Source organism: Dipteris shenzhenensis, chromosome 30 (assembly GCF_047967505.1).
Source record: "Dipteris shenzhenensis isolate YYH24624 ecotype China chromosome 30, Dip_SZ_1.0, whole genome shotgun sequence".
Classification (NCBI taxonomy): Eukaryota; Viridiplantae; Streptophyta; class Polypodiopsida; order Gleicheniales; family Dipteridaceae; genus Dipteris; species Dipteris shenzhenensis.
Window position 1 is genome coordinate 35,910,867 of NC_141625.1, and position 17,135 is coordinate 35,928,001.

The 17,135-nt window shown below is 46.0% G+C and overlaps 1 protein-coding gene across 2 annotated transcripts in view; it reads left to right on the top strand.

The window, feature by feature from the left end:
• LOC147882043 (TatD related DNase) overlaps positions 1–17,135 on the top strand; it is a 51,128-nt gene that overhangs the window by 2,927 nt on the left and 31,066 nt on the right. For both annotated transcript variants that reach the window (XM_087402007.1, XM_087402006.1), the window contains exon 7: positions 1,346–1,416. In XM_087402007.1, coding sequence (XP_087258133.1) covers positions 1,346–1,416 — 71 coding nt within the window. The remainder of the gene's footprint in view (positions 1–1,345; positions 1,417–17,135) is intronic.

Genomic DNA, 17,135 nt, shown 5'->3' on the forward strand with positions numbered 1-17,135 from the left:
TAGTTTGGGAAGGCATCTTCTTGATGAAGATATACTTCCATCTAGTCTAAAGGCGCAATCTATGGTGGTGATTAGGAGCAGGAGGCTGTTTCATAGATTGAACTTAGTTCTTTTTTATAAATAGTGTATGGGTGCAGTCCTGTGGACCCCAGAAGGTCTAGCATTGTTGCCTTGCTTGTGTTATCTTTGGAATAGTTTGCGTATCCCACACAGGGTTGAGTCTTGGATGCTTGAAGTTTCCTAGGATATTTAGTGCTTATCAAAAGTGAGGGAGGATAGTCGTCCACCAAAAGCAAAGTAGAGTGAAACATTGTAGTAATGGGTTGGGTTAGCAAGACCAACCTTACCAATCTCAAGTGCTCTTGATGCATGGCTGCTGCAATCTGTCTATGTTGTGTGCCCTCCACACAATGCTTCTTAAAACTTTGCTACACCAATGAAAATGAAGGAAGCCAAGCTGCTGTAGTAACTTCAGGTGTTTTAAGTCAAGAGGTTTGTACATTTTGTGGCTATCACCACCTGTTTTGTTCTCATATAGCATGGTTGAGGATTGGCAAGAGATGCATGTGACTTGTACAGCCTCTCCTCTTTGGTAGAGCACCTTTGGAGTATCAAAACACTAGGATTATATGATCTCTTCAACATTTAGAAGACTGTTGGGCTGGTGTATGCAAGACATTGTGAATGCCTTTACATCTCTTGAAGGCATACTATAGAACTGTGCCTTGCCCTTTGAGGTGGTCATGCTCCCATCTCCCATCCCATTACTTGGTAGATGAGTCGATGGATGCTCCCTTCTCTTATTCTGTATATGGGCCCTTTGTATCTTTGTGCACTTGCTAAACTGAGTTGTCATGTGGTTTGATGCTAGAGAGTTAATCCACCATGATTATTTGTGGACGATCAGTGTTCACCATATGATTATTTGTTGAGGATAATTGTTAACCATATGATCTTTTTGTTGCGTTGCATCAAACACTACAACAGTATGGCATACCAATGCCTACTTGCAGCCCTGGTCATGAGAACCTCAGTCAAAGTACCAAATCCTGAAATAGGTGCTAGGGAAGGTGTGCAATGTGTGACTGTATGATTTCTCTATTTTAGAATACTCAAAATATTTCCGTTACCTCGTTTTTCTTCTCTTTTGTTTTCTCTTTTATTTTCTTTGTAGAATTTTGGACTTCAGAACAACAAAAATCTGAATTTGTACAATTGGATATATTCTACTCTTACAAAGGTATATATTTGAGAATACTCAAATTGGCAAGATTATTTACTCTGTTAAACACTGTTAAGGAATTTGTGCTTTGTAGACCTTTCTGAATTGGCTAGCAGTATGCAGGTAGTTGCAATCGGAGAATGTGGGCTAGATTATGATCGCCTCCAATTTTGCCCGGCAGCCATTCAACAAAGGTTTTTCTCCTTCAGAGCAGAAACATGTTTGCCAATGCTCTTGCTTGGTTGAGAGTGTGTTCAGTCTGGGGTTATGGGAAAGATAGTTTGTAGGTAATATGAGCAATGCTTTTTTTCTTTTGCATGGGTGCTTTCCAAAAATAGGATTTGGTTATTTGAGGGCTGCTTTTTCACAATATATCCATCTAATCTGTCTTGATGTCATCCCGGCTTCATTTCTCTCATTAAGTTGTCTTCTTAGGTGACATTTCTTTCAAATGTCTCCTCATGTGACAAGCGACCAATGCTTCAAATGTCTTGCTGTGACCTTTCTATGTTGGTTTCCTTAGGTGACCTTCATAGCATATTCACAGTGGCCTTTCTTTCACGTCTCTTCTTAGATGACATTTTCTTTATTTCCCGTCTTACATAAACTTTGTTTATTGTCAATTGTCTTCTTAACGGACCTTTTTTTCACGTCTTCTCTTGTAATCTTTCTTTCATTTGTCTGTTCAGGTGACTTTTGTTAACACTTGTCTTATGAGTCGACTTTTCTTTTATTGCGATCTCCTTGTATGACCTTTTTTTATTGTCTTCTCATATGACCTTTTTTATTGTTCTGAAGTGACCTTTCCTTCCCATGTCTTCCTTTACATGTGTCCTCTCTTTTGAAAATTTGATTGCCTTTTGTTTCATATGGTGTTCATTACAAGATTTCAATTGTCTTCTGATTTGTCATTTGTGAGAGTTGTTCCATATTCTTCATAGCACACTACATGAGGTAGACAAAACATGGAAAACGTAAAAGAGTGAGCCCGTGTGTAGGAACAAGAATGGAGATGGGTTGTGAACACAAGAGAACAAGAAGTGAACACAAGTGAACTCCAACTAAAATGTTCAACCAAATGAAGTACAAGTACTTGGTATATATAGTCCAAGTACTAACGCACAAAATAGACTAAGTCTTAGTCTATCCTATACACCACCAAATCATTGTATATCTCTACAAATCCCCCCTCAATGATATGGCTGAAGTACTCTAGAGTGATCTCAGAAGTACCTGAAGTACCTAATGTACCATGGTTGCACAAATTCATCCACATGTGGATATAGCAACCTATGGGAGTACAAAGAAAAACAATGTCATTTTACAACCTCCCTTGACATTGTTTGAATGTCTATGATCTGCAAGCCATGTCGATGACGTATGAAGAGAGGCATTGTTAGGATTTTCATGAAGATATCCGCCACATTGTCCTCAGTGGAACAATATGTAAGATCAATGAAGCCATCGTGAATACAATCCCACACATAATGATAGTGATTTTCAATGTGTTTATGTGAGCATGAAAGATAGGATTGTTGCCAATGGCGATGCAACCCTGGTTGTTACAAAAGATCGGAGATGCCTCACCATCCTGAGCATGATGCAAATCATGCAGTAGCTTCCTTAACCACATACATTCCATAGTGGCTGCGTTTGCTGCTTTATATTCAGCTTCATTAGAGGATCCCAATGAGAAGCAATAACCTGAAGTGGACTCGTGGTCATCAATGTCCTGTGACCAATCTGAGTCTAAAAAACCACTCAGCAATACGTCATCAGCTGGAGCATAATGCAGCTCATAAGAGAGTGTACCATGTACATATCTGAGAACCCTTTTTGCTGCGTTCCAATGCGTGACTGTGGGACAATGCATGAACTGACTGAGTAACCATGTGGCATAGGCAATGTCTGGTCTAGTGGAACATAAGTAGATAAGACTACCCACCAGCTGCCTATAGAGTGTGCCATCAAACTTTTCAACTTCATCACGCTTACTCAGCTTGATTTTCTTTTCCAATGGAGTGGCCACAGCTTTACAATTCTCCATTTTAAATTTCTGCAAGAGACCCTTAGAATACTTTGTTTGTGACAGGCTAATCCCCCCTTGGGTCTGCCAAATCTCAATGCCAAGACAATAGTGAAGTAACCCCAGATCTGTCATATCAAATGTCTAACACAAGACGTAACACAAGACAGACTTCACTGCTGCAATTTTCTGCAAATTATTGCCAGCGAGTATAATGTCATCCACATATAGCACAAGAATGACCAAATCTGCATTTTCTTGCAAAACATAGAGATTGGGCTCCCTGGGACATAAAAAACTGATGTATCTTGTGATACCATGCACGAGGTGCTTGCTTGAGCCCATATAATGCCTTTTTCAGCTTGCATACCTTGTGCTCTTGTCCCTAGGTTTACAATTCTCCATTTTAAATTTCTGCAAGAGACCCTTGGAATACTTTGTTCGTGACATGCTAATCCCCCCTTGGGTCTACCAAATCTCAATGCCAAGCCAATAGTGAAGTAAAACCCCATATGTGCCATATCAAATGTCTAACCCAAGACGTAACACAAGACGGACTTCACTGCTGCAATTTTCTGCAAATTATTGCCAGTGAGTATAGTGTCATCCACATATAGCACAAGAATGACCAAATCTGCGTTTTCTTGTAGAACATAGAGATTGGGCTCCCTGGGACAAAAAAAACTGATGTATCTTGTGATACCATGCACGAGGTGCTTGCTTGAGCCCATACAATACCTTTTTCAGCTTGCATACCCTGTGCTCTTGTCCCTTCACCACAAAACCTTGGGGCTGCTGCACATAGACCTCCTCTTTGAGATCCCCATTCAGAGAGGCAGTCTTGACATCCAATTGAAAGACTGACCAACCGTAATTTGCAGCTAAGGAAATGCTACAACGAATGGTAGTCATTTTGGCCACCGGAGCAAAAGTCTCCTCATAGTCAATTCCCTCTTCTTGAGCATACCCCTTGGCAAAAAGACAGGCCTTGTGTTTCTCAACTGTACCATCTACATGATACTTGACCTTGTAGATCCATTTGATGCCAACCACATTCTTGCCATTGGGAGGATCAACCAAGATCCCATGTACCATTTTTTCTCAATGGATGTAATTTCTGATTTCATAGCTTCCTGCCATGTGGGATGTCCTTGTGCATCCTCAAAACGCTGAGGTTTAGTTTCAGCTTCCATCACTGTAGTCATCAAGGCAAAATTGAAATGATTTTGTGCACTTTTGATGCTGGCCCTGGTTCTCCCTAAAGTGGGCTGGTCTCTGGCATCTGCAAGAGTCAACCTAGCCCACCTTGGAACTGATTTTTCACTTGTACCACTAGGAATAGCAACTGGAAGACCCGGAGTTGCATCCTTTGCACAGTGGTGATAGTGCTTCCAAATATTGGGCTGTCCCTCTCCATGAGCTGGCTGCAAATCTGAAACATATGAGGGAGAAGCACCCTCAACATGCAGCAACTCAGCTGAGTGTGAGAGGTAGAGGGAATATCAACTGGAGAACCCAAATCAACTGAAGGAACCAAATCAGGATCATCCTCAAACTGAACAATATCCAGAGGTGTATCATAATACGGAGGCAAATCCTCATTGATGGACTGCATGCTATCCTGCTCAGCAAAATAAAGCATCCCTTCTTATGATTACTTTCCTTGTGGTGGCTGGATCATAAAGCTTGAAGCCTTTACTTTCAGTGCTATACCCCACAAAGCTGCATTTAGTGCTCTTATCATCAAGCTTGGATCGATTTTGAACCGGTACCAAAGCATATGCAACTGGCTCAAATACCCTGAAATGATCCACCTTGGGCTTGTAGCCATAAAAAGGTGTCCTGTCAACCAATGCTTGTGTAGGGCATTAATTCTGAATATATGTGGCTGTAGCTATTGCTTCATCCCAAAATGCTTTTGACATTTTCTCAAATTTCAGCATACGTCGTGTCATCTCCATGAGAGTCCTATTCTTCCTCTCTGCAATCGGATTGTGTTGAGGCGTGTATGGCACTGTTTTGTGATGCCTTATCCCATTCTCTTTCAAGTACCTTCGAAGGCATTTGAAGTATACTCTCCCCCATTGTCGGAATTGAGTGTTCTAATTCTAGAATTGGTTTGATTCTTAGCCAATGTTTTGAACTCCTTGAACCAATTGAACAGTTCAGATTTGCATTTCATGAGAGCCACGTGAACCTGGAATTGTCATCAATGAATGTAACAAAGTACCGATACCCTATATGGGTAGTTACATTCAGCGGTCCACAAACATCACTATGCACAATCTGCAAAACCTTGTGTGCTCTTAGTGAATCTGGGCCATCCTTTTGGAAAGGTAGGCGATGTAACTTTTCCAAGTGCACATGCTTCACACACCTCTTGAGCGGCGTGCTGTAAGTTTGGCAAACCTTCAACCATATTATGATTATGCAAATATGCCAAAGCTCTGTGATGCGCATGACCAAACGTGGCATTCTCATACCCTTTCTTTGGATCCTTGATCCTTCATTGATCATCATGAAATTCCAGGAGCATTTGCTGATCATGGGCCATGGATGGAACTGAAACAAGATAGGCAGCAAATGAAGAATCACCAGATGAAGCATGTCACATGTGAAGCATCATATGCAACTGAATGCCCCCTGGCACCAAAATCTGTCTTGAAATGCAGTAAATTCAAAATCCTTTCTCTCTTGTGCAAAATTTGCATGAGATGATGAAGCATTTGCATTCTCAGCTGGTGCAACATAATTATTGCTTGTGCATTGCCTCTTTTTCTCATTGGCAATCCGTTTCTGGCACTCTGCAATGTAATGACCAGGCTTCTTGCAATAATTGCATCTGCCTTTTTTCACCTTTGCACCTTTATCTGCATTCCCTGCATTTGTGTTTGCATTTCCCTCCTTTCTGGGTTGATGAGCATGGCTGGTCTTTTTCTGAAAATGACCTCCTGTAGGCTGAAATCTACCCTTCTATGAGTGGCAAGTGCTTGCTCACCCTGACTAGAGGAACAGGCAGCATTGGAAGTCCTCGTTTCTTCCTATAAGAGCAAGCCAACTAACTCATTAAACGAGAGAGGAGTAGCCGTGAGCATGATGGTCAAGAAGGTAACAAATGTGCCATATGAGGGAGCCAGGCTATTGACGGTAATAGAGACCAATTTCTTGTCTTCTATGTCCTCATCAATGGTTGCGAGTGCATCTCGAATATTAGTAATCTTAGCAATGTGCTTTGAAATAGTTTGACCTTTCAACATGGATAGGTCATTGAGCTTATTGTTCAAAGCAATGCTTCTTGCTTCATTCTTGACATTCCACATACTTTTCAGCTTGTCCCAAGCATTCTTTGCATGCTTATATGACTTAATGGTAGACTTGATATGCGTCTTCACTGATAATGCAATGAATGCCAAAGCTCGGGCCCCCTTGCGATCAAACCTCTTCTGATTCTCCATGGGAGCCACTTGGGTGGTGGTAGTAGAAGCCTGAGTGGTATTGGAAGATGCACTCGTGCTAGATCCAGCAGGTCTAGTCTCATCACCATACACGATGTCCCATAAACCTTACCAACCAAAATATTCTTGAGTGTAAATGACCACAAAGCATAGATGGGTCCATCCAACTTATCTGCCTGAGTCATGGTACCAAAATTCTCATTGAGAGACATGATTGCAAGCTCAAGAATGAGGGCAAATGTACCTACAAATAAAATGCAACTGAAAAGCATGTAACTACTATGCAATCACTACAATGGCATACACTGACAGTGGCTGCTCTGAAATAGAAAAGAATCTACCCCAAAAGTACCTGCCCAAAACACAATCCCTTCGTTTTAAAAGCTGGTGAGCTCCCCCCTCCGTCCGTGGTGGCCTGTCTGCCCCATTGCCTGTTGCTCCTCTCCCCCCGCCCCCTCTGCTCTTTGTTGCCTCTCCCGCACTGCTCCTCCGCCCACCCTTCCTCCTCCTCGCCATCTCGCCTCCCCGCCTTCTATCCCTTCCTCCCTCGCACCTCCCCCTGACCTCCTGCCTCCCCCGCCAGTGCACCTCCCCCTGCCATTTCGCCTCCCTCTCCTTCTCTCCCCTCCGCCTCCCCCACCCTCTTCTCCACCCCTCTTCCTCCTCCCGTAGGCTCTTCCCCTGCCTTCCTTCCACTCCTTCACTCCCTCCTCTCCTTCTCTTCTCCTTTTCTCTCTTTTCCCTTCTTTCTTCTCCCTTTCCTTCCGCCCTCTCCATCTCTCTCCTCTGCCTCTTTGTCTCGCCTCGCCTCGTTTTCACCTCCCCCTCGGACGCCTTTCTTCCTCTCCTCTTTTTCCTCATTTTCCTCCCTGCAGCGGGAGCATTTGTGCTTGTTAAGGTGAAAGAAAATCTTGGTGATGACCCTTGGTCTGGCCAGAGGGGCTCTATGGCAGCACCCTCGACTCCCACAGCCATTAAGGTTCTTCTTTCCCCAGCTAACAAGCAGCATGTACAACAAGCAGTTCGGTCCTTCCAGGACAAGGCGCTCATGGGCAGAATTGTGGGCCTCATGCCTACACGGAGACAAGTGCAAGAGTGGATCCAGGCGAGCTTGACATTAGAGAGCAACCACATCCAGGAGGTCATCATCTATGGAAGAGGTGTTTTCCTCATCCAGTTGAGCTCCCCCCAACACTGCCTCATCACTCGTGGAGCAGAGCCCCATCCTCCTTGGCCCGCATCTAGTTTACCTCTTTCCATGGTATCATGGATTTACAATGGAGGACATGGACATGACACACCATGTGCCTCGTTTTCCGGTTATGCTCCGCTTCCCAAGGCTCTCAAGGAGTATCGAGCCATCCTCCCCTCCATTGGTTGGGAATTCGGCACTGTGCTCGAGTCCCTGCTAGAGTCGGTTGCCTCAGTTGTGGCAGATGACGGGGTCCCTAGGATCAGACTGGTGGTTAAGAGCCGAGAGTTGATCCTCCTATAGACCCTTGAAGGGGGCACACTTCGCCAGCGTGTGGAGATTTTTGGGCTACCAGGCTAGTGTCTTCGGTGTAGACAGATGGGTCACCTAGCCAAAGATTGCCCCCATGGCAATGGCCAAGCGCTTCCCCCTCCTCCCTCCCCCCCGCAAAGTAGGCAGAGCTAGCAGACTAGAGTCTCGCGCCCCTCAGACAGGAGCAGCAGGAGTCTCAGTCCCTTGGGTGACCCCTTCAGAAGGGGACTTCAAAAGAAAAAGAAACCAAGCAAACAAGCTCACAAGTGCTGCAGGCAGAGGGCCAAACGCAAAGAGAGAGACAAGGTTGTCCGCAAGGCACGAGGAGCAACAACAGCAGGAGGAGCCCTTGCGTGGGGATCCACCTCCCTCAGCGAAAGGGGCCACTGCCTAGCTAGATGTTCCTCATGTGGCAGAGATTCAGCGTCGGCATCCACCCTCGCATCAGTAGCGAGCCCTAGGACTTCCTGATGTGGCAATGGCGGGCGATAGCCAAACAGTGGCTGAGGAGGAGCGGATCTAGAGCCCCGTCAAGCCTGATCAGTAGGGGGAGATTATGATCGCCTCTTTTTCCCTCCCTCCCCCTCCCCCTCCAGATCCCTCCCCCCTTTCCCCTCCACTCCCCCCCTCCCAACCCCACTCCGGTCCCCCGGCTGTGATCAATCTCACCACCCTCCCCCTTCCTGTGCCCCCCCACCTCCTCCCGCCCCTGCTGCCCCCCTCTCCACCTCCGTAGTAGGTTCCTTAGTCTCCCCCCCCTCCCGTGCTTCGACACCGCTGCCAGCAGGCAAGGGTAAGACGACGTCCCCTTCTGCTCCCTCACCGCAGCAGCAGGCCCATTTAGGGAGGGAGCCAAAGGGATGGGGCTCATCCTTTAGGTCAGCCGCCCCCCACCTCCAGCCTAAACACCCCTTACCGTGGGACTTCTGGAGGTTGGGACCCTGGAATTACTTGGAGATCCCAGACTCCTATCCTTTACCGCTGGAGGTAACGCTTATGATCCTGTAGCTACGGAAGGGGAGTTTGATCAGCACAGTGGGCTCTCAGACACACCCGGTTTGGAGTTTTCAGTTTGTCTCCACAAGGTTGGAGAAGTGGACCCTAGAGGTGTTTGATGCCATTATGGGAGACCAGATTTCACACATGATGGATGAGTGGATGGGAGCACGGGGACTAGATCTTTCGTACGCCCATGGTGGGGAGGTGAACTTCCAGTTGAGCTTCATGCGTGAGGAGCCGATGTGGTTTGGCGGTAGGAGTTATCAGATTGCCGCTTGACACAGCGGTGGATCATGCATACTACTGGCCCCTCCAGAAGTGTGCAGAGCGGTTCGGGGTGGAAGTCTTCTTCATGATGAAATGGGCACGAAAGATCGGTATTGAGCTGGTATCCACCCTAGTACGTCGTCGCATAGACACGGACTATTCGCCCTCCAAACCCTCGGCAAAGTCACACAAGGCAGTCTTTTTGGAACAGGCACCCACCCATAGGAGAGCCTTGTTCTCGGCACCTTGTCATGAGTTGGACCATAGTGAGTTGGAACGTGCATGGGCTCCACGACCGTGCTCATAGCCAGTCGTAGTACTTGATACTCCGGCAGGAGTTGCAGAGGGCAGTGATAGGGCGGATAGTGGACATCCTTTTGATTCAAGAGCACATGTTTTCAGCATCAAACATCAAACGACGACACCTCCTTCTCCCAGGGAGAGGTCCAGAGGAGTGGTCCCCCGCAGTAGGACGGAGCAGAGGGGTTTGCATCTTAGTCTCACAGACTTTGGCTCCAGAGGTCTATGATCAGGGCGAGCTCATCCCAGGACGGGCAGTTTGGATGGGAGTTCGGATGGGAGAGTCCAGGATTGGGATCCTGAACGTGTATGCCCTTGCATGTAGATAGCACCACTCGGCCTTTTGGAGGAGGCTGTTAGAGTTTCTTCCGGATGTAGACTCCTGGATTGTTGGAGGGAACTTCAACAACCTGGAGTTTGGGGAAGATAAGTAGGGGAGCGCCTCCTTCTCTAAGATGCTAGCAGCAAAGCGTAGCACCTGGGAGCAGTTCATATTCATGATCAGTGGCAGAGACCCGTTGAGAGAGCCAGATTTCAGCAGGACACCAGGCAGCCTCCTCCTCTCCTTCGGACAGAGGAGACATGATGGACTGCTCGAGAGACTAGACCGTTTCTATATTGGGGATTGGGCACTACACAGAGGCGGCTCTATTGGGATTCTAGCAGGTATCACAATGTCAGACCACTCTCCAGTAGTACTTCACTTAGATCAGCCCCGCCGTGGTCTACCCCAGAAGGGGGTCCGCATTTCAGAGGACCTCTTGTAGGACAAGGAGATCGAGCAGGTAATGGTAGGGATTTGGGAGCAGTCAAAGATGGCACCGTGCGGGGGCTGCGTTGCGTGGGTGGCTGATGCGATTCAGAGGAGCAATGAGGAGTTACAGGCTCACGCCCTTAGGCGGAGGAGGACTCTTTAGGAGAGTGAGCGAGCTGAGGAGAAACCTCGCCTCCATAGAGCGGCTCAGGGAGCAGGATTCAGGTTCTTAGTGGCTTGGCGACAGATTCGAGAGTGCTCGCCTTGAGCTTCAGGACACAGAGATTCGGTGGGCTGAGTTCTCCTATCACTCCTCTCAGGCCCGGTGGGTGCAGCAGGGGGATAGGATGACGAAGCAGTTTTTTCAGACCCCTGGGCCCCGATCAGCAAGCACACAGCTACAGTGTCTCCGTGATTCGCAGGGCATCATGCACACTGACCTGCAGAAGATTTTAGACTTGACCACAGGTTTTTACAGCCAGCTCTTTCAGAGGGAGAGGATGACCCCAACTGGTCTTGTGGCTCTAGAGGTAGTTTGGGATCACGTTCTGACAGTAGTCTCGCCTTGAGGGCTTCCGAGAGCTCCTCATCTGTGAAAGGCTCCTCCAGTCTGCTGCATAAATCCTCTCCCGACCCAAAAGTGTTCGGGTGAGGATGGCTTGACTCTGGGCTTCGGAACTTCTGGGAGATTATCTCCACCCCTTGCTGATTAGCTTGCTAGAAGATATTGACACAGGCTCCCTCCCTCAGTGCTTGAGCAGGGGTGAATTTGTTTGATTTCAAAAGGGGGAGATAGGTCAGACATTCGACAGTGGAGACCGATCACTATGCTTGATACTACATACAAAATCCTCGCCAAGGTCTTGAGCTTGCGGTTACGGCCCCATCTTACTGACATCATCCACGACACACAAACCGGGTTCGTCCAGGAGCGCAACATCTTGGGCAACATCTTCACGTTCTGGGAGGCAATGGATTGGTTCAGGGAGGAGTCATAGCCGTTGGCAGTCCTTCTCTTGGATTTTGAGAAGGCCTACGACAGGGTGGCGTGGTCCTTCTTGGAGGGTACTATGCAGAGATTGGGTCTTTCAAACAGATGGGTCGGAGAGTTTCTTCGCTTTATGCGGGGAGCTCTAGTCGGATGCTTATCGGAGGACACACGGGCGAGGTCTTTCCTCTCTCTCAGTCGGTCCACTAGGGCTTCCGACTCGCTCCCTTCCTCTTCTTGTTTGTGGCGGAGGCTTTGGGCTATTACTTGAGATCACAGGTGGCGGGCCTCACAGGGTTGAGGCTCCCAATTAGACAGGAGGAGGAGCTGCTTGACTCGGAGTTTGTAGATGACACGGCCTTGTATGTTGAGGGCACTATAGTGAGTCTGGAGAGAGTCAGTGGCGCCGTGGCTATCTACTGTGAGGCCTCGGGTGCACGGATTAACTAGACAAAATCCATAGGTTTCTTCACAGGCTTTGAGGAGACATAGGAGATTCGTGAGTGGGGGAGTGACTTTGGCTTTAGATGGATATTGCGGGGCCAGACAGCGAGATACCTCGGATGCCAGTTTGGTATTGACATTATAGCAGAGCATCAGATCGCCCCGGTCCTTGAGAGTGTTCGACGCAAGCTTCTCTACTAGAGCTTGGGCAAACTCTCTCTAGTAGGTCGCGCCTTAGTGGCAAACGAGGTCCTACTTGCCACAACCTGGTATATCGCCTCTTGCTAGTGCTTTCACAGAGGATGCATTGGGCATCTCTGATGGTTGGTTCGGAACTTACTTTGGGTAGGTTCGGACGGCATGAGGAACACTAGGGAACCTTAGAGGCTCGTCGAAATTATATTATATCCTCATGGTCCCTAAAAGCCAAGGACGGCTTTTAAAAAATGTGATAAAGCTGAAAATTTGGGAAATGATAGTGTTGGTAATGGAGTGAGAGGTTTTGGTTTGGCAAATGGACTCTATTGAAGGAAGCACGATTGGAGCACAGATAAGGAAGAGGAGGAAAAAGGCCATAGTTAGAGTTTTGACCATGTCACAAAATATATATTGACTGTTCATATTATATCTTGATAGCCCTTGAGAATCCTAGGATCCAGGTAAAAGAAATCAAATTATATCCTCATGGTCCTTGAGAACTTGAACAATGTGATAGAGCTAATATTCACAAGAAGTCGAGGTTTAATGTCAGGTGAATGGAAAATTAACATTTGAATTTGAAAATAGAAGATTTAATGTCAGGTGAATGGGAAATTCTGGAAATTAACCTTTGAATTTGAAAACAGAAGGTTTCAAAATCTGTAAATTTGACGGGATTTTTGTTATTATGTTTCTTAAAACCCACAAAAATTCAGTAAAAACCTATAAAATTGGAAAATGTTTTATATCTTTGAGTTCTCTATAGGAAAATGTTTTTTTGTGAACATGGGATAGGGCTCCTAATTTTGGGCATAATGGTCGTAGAACTAGGTCGAAAAATTGAAGGCCAAATTTGACTATGGCCTCTAATATGGCGAAAAGATGAGGAGCCTCCACAGGGTCTGGTAGAGACTGGCAGGGGGTCTCATTTGTGCTCCGTCTAGATGCAAAGAGAAGTTTGAGCGTCAGTCCCTTATGTGGCACCCAGAGACTAGAGATCAGGAGGGGCGTATGCTCGGACAACGGACTCACATTGGTTAGACACAATGGGACAGTGGTCCGGCCGGGTCCTTTGGCCGTTGGAGCTGATTACCCATGGAGGCAGAGGCGATGTGACGCCCTAGCGCATCTGCGAGGGGTAGGACAATGGATGAGTGAGATTGACTTAGCCATTCTTGAGTCCTGGTGGGAGGAACTTCGCGTATGGAGAGATAGCAAATGGTTGGGGCAGTTTTCTCGTACTAGTGTCCCCTTGAGGATGTTGATGCAGCAAGGCAGCACACACCCCGACTTCTTTCGTGCAGGACCTGGAGGCCTACTAAAGCCACTCACTGAGAGAGACTTGGAGATGGATGGGAGTCTTGGTGGGATTCACTAGAAGATGATCAGAGTGGTGGGACGTTTGGGGAAGGAGTGGCACATTGACTCTCCCAGTATCTCAGAGCAGGTGTCACGGGGGCGTGAAATTCTAAGTACTTTAATGTACTACAAGACCGTGACAACTTTGGTTTTAAAAGTCCAAGCATGGGCTTAATAATGTGTAATTCAACGCGGCATGGTGCCTAGCACATAAGCGTAATTAATCCCTAGGCCCAAAGGCATTCCAAGGAAATAAAAGAGTGGTTGTTGGAAAATGATGATGTGGCATTTTTAATGGGCCCCCCTAGAGGGCCATGTACCTTCAGTGGCCCCCCTAGAGTTCCAGGTGGCTCTAGTGCCTTCTACATGCTCCTTTGCCATTCCTGCACCTTCCTGGGCCTTCTAAACTTCACATGTGTGGTTTTCTGCTTCCCCTCTGCCTCCCCTTCGTAGTGATATGCTTTTCCCTCCGTGCGTTTGGTAGAACGGGTAGAGCTGAGCACTTCTTTTGCTGGTCGAATTTGCAAAAGTGGCTTTTTTTTGGACCTTTTATCTTCTACCGCCTCCTGGGCCTCTCCTCTTGCAAAGCTACAGCTTTCTGTTGATTTCGAGTGGTCCCACGCGCTGGTTGACTGGTTTTTCTCAGTTTTGGAGGACTTTCCGGCGATGAAACTTCTCCAAAACCTTCTCAATGCATTCCTCTCTAAAGCACGCTTCTTTTGAGCCCAAGAACTCCCATTTCTTTGCGACAGAAGTGCTTCTTTTCGCATTTTTCAGTGGAATTCTTGTTGGTCAGCTCTTGTAAATGCTCTTTTTTCATGCCTTTGCACTCCTCTTTGGCTAAGAATGCAATTGGGCATTGGCTACTATGTCCTCTTGGCGATTGAGCACTTGGTTCGAGTTTTCAGGGCTTGGTGAGTTGTGATTTTGCTGCTGCAATTTCTTTTTGCCATAAGCTATTGGTTGGCCTCGTGTGTCGCCTCTTTCTTGGCTCACAGGTGCCTAGGCGGTGCTACATGAGTCATTCTTTGGTTGGGTACTTTGTTGATTTTATTTTGGAGCTTTGAAAAGCTTTGTGAATGCCATCTGGAAACCACTCAAAGAGATCCTTTTCGATGTACCTGTAGAAAGAACTGATGGAAGTGAAAATCCTACTTTTTCAGATGAATCGGGAGAGTGCAGCTGGGGTGCAGTGTGATTGCATCTGGACAGCCAATGCAATTGCACTCGGAAAAGAGAATGCCTTTGGGTTGAGCCTATGGGTTAAGTGCACTTATGTGATGGTGTTCTATGCTTGAAAGCCTTGTGAAGGCTTAGTGAATTGGGGCTGCGTGCTCAGTTGCAGGGAAGGTCTCCTAGATGCAACTTGTAATCATTTCACTGTGAAATATAAAGAAATACCGAAAGGGGTGCCATGGTGTTTGGGGCCAATCGGGTGCACTTGTCTATGTTTGTTGAGCAGGGGCATTCTAGCCTCCATCCCTTTTTCAGTGGTTTTGTTTGTGAACAAATGGGTAAATGCCAAATGGTGATCATGCAATGGTTAATGGTTGTGATATATGCTTTGTGAGCTGTAAATAAGTGCTGAAGTGATTAAAGGTTTAGTTCCACTGCCTCTGAGTGATAAGAGGCCGGTTTCATTGGTTCCATTGCCGAGATTTGAACCCGTGTCGTTTGGGTGAAAGCCTTGGATGTACAGGGTGGGGGTTTGATGTGCAGATGAGAGACGAGAAGATTTCTTTAACTCATAGAGGCAAAAATCATGTACTTGATGTAAAGTTAAAAGGGGAGTCCGTCCCTGTAGTTTCAGCTTCTTGTATTTCCAATGTAAGTAAGTGTCATATTTCAGCTTACTTTATTTTTGTCAAAGAGGACAGCCAACCAGTTCAGGAAGGCTCTACTCTTTCTGCTTTAGATAGAGAAAGGGCTGCTTTTATTTCAGATTTTCAGGATTGTTTCTCATATGCACTTCCTCAAGAATTACCTCCCAAGAGGCTCGAGGATCATCAAATTGATATAATTCCAGGAAGCTCACCGCCTAATACACCTCCCTATCGTGTCAGTAAGGCACAACAGAAAGAGATAATGTCACAAGTGAAGGAACTCTTGGAAAAGAAATTAATACAGGCAAGTAATTCTCCTTATTGTTCCCCTGTATTGCTTGTGCAAAAGAAGGATGGCAGTTGGAGAATGTGTATTGATTATAGGGCGTTGAATAAAGTCACAATTAAGAACCGTTTTCCAATTCCACGCATTGATGATATATTGGATCGGTTGGAAGGTTCCTCAATGTTCAGTCGTATTGACCTTAAAAGTGGATACCATCAGATAAGGATACGGCCTGAAGATGTCTACAAGACTGTCTTCCGCACTCCATTTGGCTTATATGAGTTCTTGTGATGCCTTTTGGTTTGACTAATGCACCTGCCACTTTCAATAGAATGATGGACATAATTTTTAGAGCACACAGAAAGTTTGTGGGCACTTTCTTCGATGACATCATTGTGTTCTCTAAAAATGAGCAGGAGCACAGGAAGCACCTCACTATTGTGTTTCAAGAGTTGAAAAGACACAAGCTATTAATAAACACCAAGAAAAGTGAGTTCTTTATGCATGAATTCATTTTCACGGTCATATAGTGTCAAAGGATGGAGTCAAGATGGATCCTGCAAAAGTTGAGGCCATAAGGAGTTGGCCAATTTTGAAAACACTGCATGAAGTCAGAAGCTTTCTCGGGTTGTGTTCATACTATCGGAGGTTTATAAAGTACTTTGCAGAAATTGCTTCTCCCTTGCATGCTGCAGAGTGGTTGCATATGAGAGTAGAGTTCTCAAAGATGCTGAATTGTACTTGCAGACATACGAGAAGGAAATGTTAGCAGTGATACATGCTTTGACCACATGGAAACATTACCTTCTTGGAGCTGATTTTTATGTGCAGACAGATCATCAGTCACTTGGATATTTTCTCACACAGAGAAAATTATCTGAAAAGCACATGAGATGGGCTAACTTCCTCTCAATGTTTCATTTTCAAATTGTACATGTGTCGGGTAACAAAAATGTCGTGGCTGATGCACTTTCCAGGAAACCACAGCCTGAAGTAGTCTCCAAGAAACCCAGTGTTTCAGCAGTGAGCATTGCTTACAACAATGTGTTAGATGTGATGAAAGATCAATATGTTAATGATGCTGATTTTTCAACTATTTATGATCAGCTTTCTGATGGTCAAAGACATGATCACTATATGTTGAAAGAGGGTTTCGTTTTGATGCATGGACGACTCTGTGTCACTGATAAGATGCGACAGAAAGTCATAATGGAAAGTCATGCCCCTCCATATGTAGGACATAGGGGAATTACAGCAATGGAGCAATACTTTTATTGGCCATCTTTGAGGAAAGATGTGGAAGAATATGTGAGAACATGCATGGTTTGTCAGAAAGTAAAGTTTGATAGGCAGAAGGCACTTGGGTTGTTACATCCTTTGCCAATTCCGGATAGACCATGGCAAAGCATAGCTATAGATTTTGTGTTTGATCTTCCACGTACTCCTATTGGACATGATGGATTGTGGACAAGAATTTGCAGGTTTAGCAAACAAGCCCACTTTGTGCCAG